The 3,268-nt window shown below is 39.0% G+C and overlaps 1 protein-coding gene across 1 annotated transcript; it reads right to left on the reverse strand.

Annotated features, from left to right (window-relative positions):
* Positions 1 to 2,357: 2,357 nt before the first annotated feature.
* On the reverse strand, positions 2,358 to 2,936 carry LOC112621756 (keratin-associated protein 15-1). Its single transcript, XM_025381135.1, has one exon. The coding sequence runs from the start codon at positions 2,891 to 2,893 to the stop codon at positions 2,480 to 2,482; it is 414 nt and encodes a 137-aa protein (XP_025236920.1). The 5' UTR covers positions 2,894 to 2,936; the 3' UTR covers positions 2,358 to 2,479.
* Between the last annotated feature and the right edge of the window lie 332 nt (positions 2,937 to 3,268).

Below are 3,268 nucleotides of genomic sequence, written 5' to 3' on the forward strand. Positions count from 1 at the left end.
CACAGCAAAGAGAGGAAGCTGACATGAGTTTCTTGATACCTAAACTGTTGCTTAATTAGGGAACTGTTTATTCAGGTCTTCAGGCTATTGGCTCCAACAGATTAGTCTATAGGAATTTCTTAAAGCATGCAGGGAAATGAGCTATTGTCTGATGTTATCTCTTCCCAGTAAAAGTTTCCAGAGGCAAACAACACAGTCCTTGTTGACACAGGTGGTCTAAAGCATCATGTTGAGGAAGATGGCCCTGGTTGTCATTTTCTTTCCTCCCACTGTATCTTTTTGAATCAAACAGAAGCAAGGAGCAGTACATTGATGGAAGGCAAGGTGGAGTATAGAAAATTAAAAAAAAAAATTAGTCTTCTTTAAACCGCTGGTGGCCTCTGGAAACACATGACAGGCCTAGACTGAGGGGAAAGGGAGAAGCTTTGATTGTGGCTGTAAGACTGGTTTTGTAATTATGCAACTTTGAATTACTAACATGAAATGAAAATTTGTCTTAATATCTTAATGTGATAATAGATCTACCTATTGTGTTGTTCGACGATTCAGGGAAGATAGAACTCTAAATTCAGTGCTGTTAAAAAAAAATGAAGCAATTTCCTAATTCTGTCCTGAGTCCTGTCTGCTTAATGCATCAGTTACAACCAAAGATGACCATCTAATAATTCTCGATTTTCTCTTATTCAGTAGTAGGGTTAGATTTTCATTCAGTGGGTCCTGTACAGAGTCTGACGTAATAATTGACATTTTGATCAAAGTAAGAAAAACATGAAAAATTCCAAGTTATCATTTATTATTTTACCACTGTTTATCAGTGCTGAGCTTAGGATCAGAATAAATATCATGAAGATGGAAGCTATGCAAATGTACCTCTTAAATCTCCTGCTTCAGGGAGCATTACTGATTGATTGACAGCTACAGCAGCTGGTATGTGAATCTACCGTCACTTTTGTGCCAAGGTTGTGCTGTCATCCGTTCTTGTTAGTAAGTACTCTTGGCAAGGATGCTAAGGCAGGCCCCCTTTTGGTGATATGTAAGGCTCCTTTGATGGGTGACTTGCCAAAACTTTCTTAGAATTGCCCTGAAGGAGTTTCTTAAAGAAGTTTCTTCTAGGCCAAACTTACTTCCCTCTGTCGTTCACTGAGGCTAGACATACACCATAGTAGTATGGCTCTCCCAGACCTCTCCAACTACCTCCCCATTATCCATCACTGGCATTTTCACCAATAAATCCTTTTTATGTTTAATCCTATTTGGCAGCTGCTTTTCAAGAGACTGCAATGGACACAACAGATCAGTAAGATTTATTCTTCAAAAATTGAATGTAACTTACTCTATTCTCAATAATGGGTTTATATTATTTTATCCGAGTGTTTTTGAAGTTCTTCTTCGTTGTGTTCCTACTGAATCTTGTCTTCATCCCCATTATTCCATTCGCCATATAAGTTATAATTGTAGTTGTGTGAACTTCTGGAAGCAGAGAATTTGTGTCTTTGTTTGGTATAATGCTTGGTATTTAATAGGACCTCAATAAATACTTTTTTTCAATGAAAGACTAAAACAAAATTTTCTGAAGCAAATATATAAAAAATGAACTTATGAGGGGACTTAAATGTCTTAAAACATGAGATAGGTTATATATTTAAATTTTCTTTACACTTTGCTTTCTATTCAACAAACTGTCAATAAAACATATGAAACAAACAAAAAGTGTACCTAATGAAGACAGTTGAAGATATGGGATGAATTCACTAAATGTATCATTTTTATTTTTTTTTTGAGACAGAGTCCCGCTCTGTCACCCAGGCTGGAGTATAGTGGCATGATCTCAGCTGATTACAACCTCCATCTCTCAGGTTCAAGTGATTCTCCTGCCTCAGCCTCCCGAGGAGCTGGGATTACAGGTGCACACCATACCTTGCTAATTTTTGTATTTTTAGTAGAGATGGGTTTTCCCCATGTTGGCCAGGATGGCCTCGAACTCTTGACCTTAAGTGATCCACCAGCCTCGGTCTCCCAAAGTGCTGGGATTACAGGTATGAGTCATCACACCCAGCCTAAGTGTATTATATTAATAAAATAAAATGGAATACCAGAATTCATGCTAAAGAAATAAGGTTATTTAAAATATTATAACTATTTGAAATATACATTTCAGTGGAAGAATTCTGGGAAAATAATGAGAGAAGAATTTTAGAAAGATGATAACAGAAATAATCCTGAGCATTGGCACAAAAATTGAAATTCAAGATATATCTCCTGTCAGATTTAGGAAAGGTCCTAGGTCAAGATTAATTTGTCCTTGTTCAACCATATACTTCCAAGAGGGGTAGGATACTGAGTCCTACTGATGTAGATGGTCAACAATCACAGATATTGGACAGGCTGAGTGTTACAGTTCCACAGAGTACAGAAATAATCATGAGAGAATGGAGAATATTCAGTAAGTTGATTCAAAAAGGCGAGACCCAAAGGCTGGTTAGTAACAAGTTTCCTGGAAATTCCTGGATGAAAAGATAGTTAGGTGGTAGAAGTTGGACCCACAGTCCAGAGATGGGAAGCCAATGCTTCCATAACCAAGAGATCCAAGGCCAGTGTTTCCACATCCAAGGGATCCTATGTAGTTAGTCTGGTGGGGACTGCGGAAGATGGAATTCTTTGGGTGGTAGCAGGATGTCTGATACGATTTGGCCAAAGTGCAGGATGTCTGAAAGTTGGTGAGCTCACAGTAGGTCTCCTGACAGGCGATGTAGAGAGAGGAGCCCAGTTGGCAGGTATTTGGAGAATAGATGCCATTGCTGGGGTAGAACGAATTATAAATGGAAACTGGATACCCTAGGTAACCTCCAAAACAGCAGGAGGAGAAGTTTCCAGAGCTATAGTTGTAAGACATGTTAACAGGAGTTCTGAGTTCAGTTGAGTTGCAGTGAGGAGTGTGTGTGTGTGAATATTACCTTCTGTACTGCACACTTATATACTCTAGCAATAGATGTAGTCACAAGTGCCCATTTTAATGAGAACACTTAATTAGGCTCCAGTCAAAATGAAATATATTAACATTCAAATAATTTTTTTTTATAAATGCAGACGTCTACATGAAAGAATTTCATTAGTGTTTTTTTTTTTTTTTTGAGACGGAGTCTCGCTCTGTCGCCCAGGCTGGAGTGCAGTGGCCGGATCTCAGCTCACTGCAAGCTCTGCCTCCCGGGTTTACGCCATTCTCCTGCCTCAGCCTCCCGAGTAGCTGGGACTACAGGCGCCCGCCACC

Source organism: Theropithecus gelada, chromosome 3 (genome assembly GCF_003255815.1).
Source record: "Theropithecus gelada isolate Dixy chromosome 3, Tgel_1.0, whole genome shotgun sequence".
Taxonomy (NCBI): domain Eukaryota; kingdom Metazoa; phylum Chordata; class Mammalia; order Primates; family Cercopithecidae; genus Theropithecus; species Theropithecus gelada.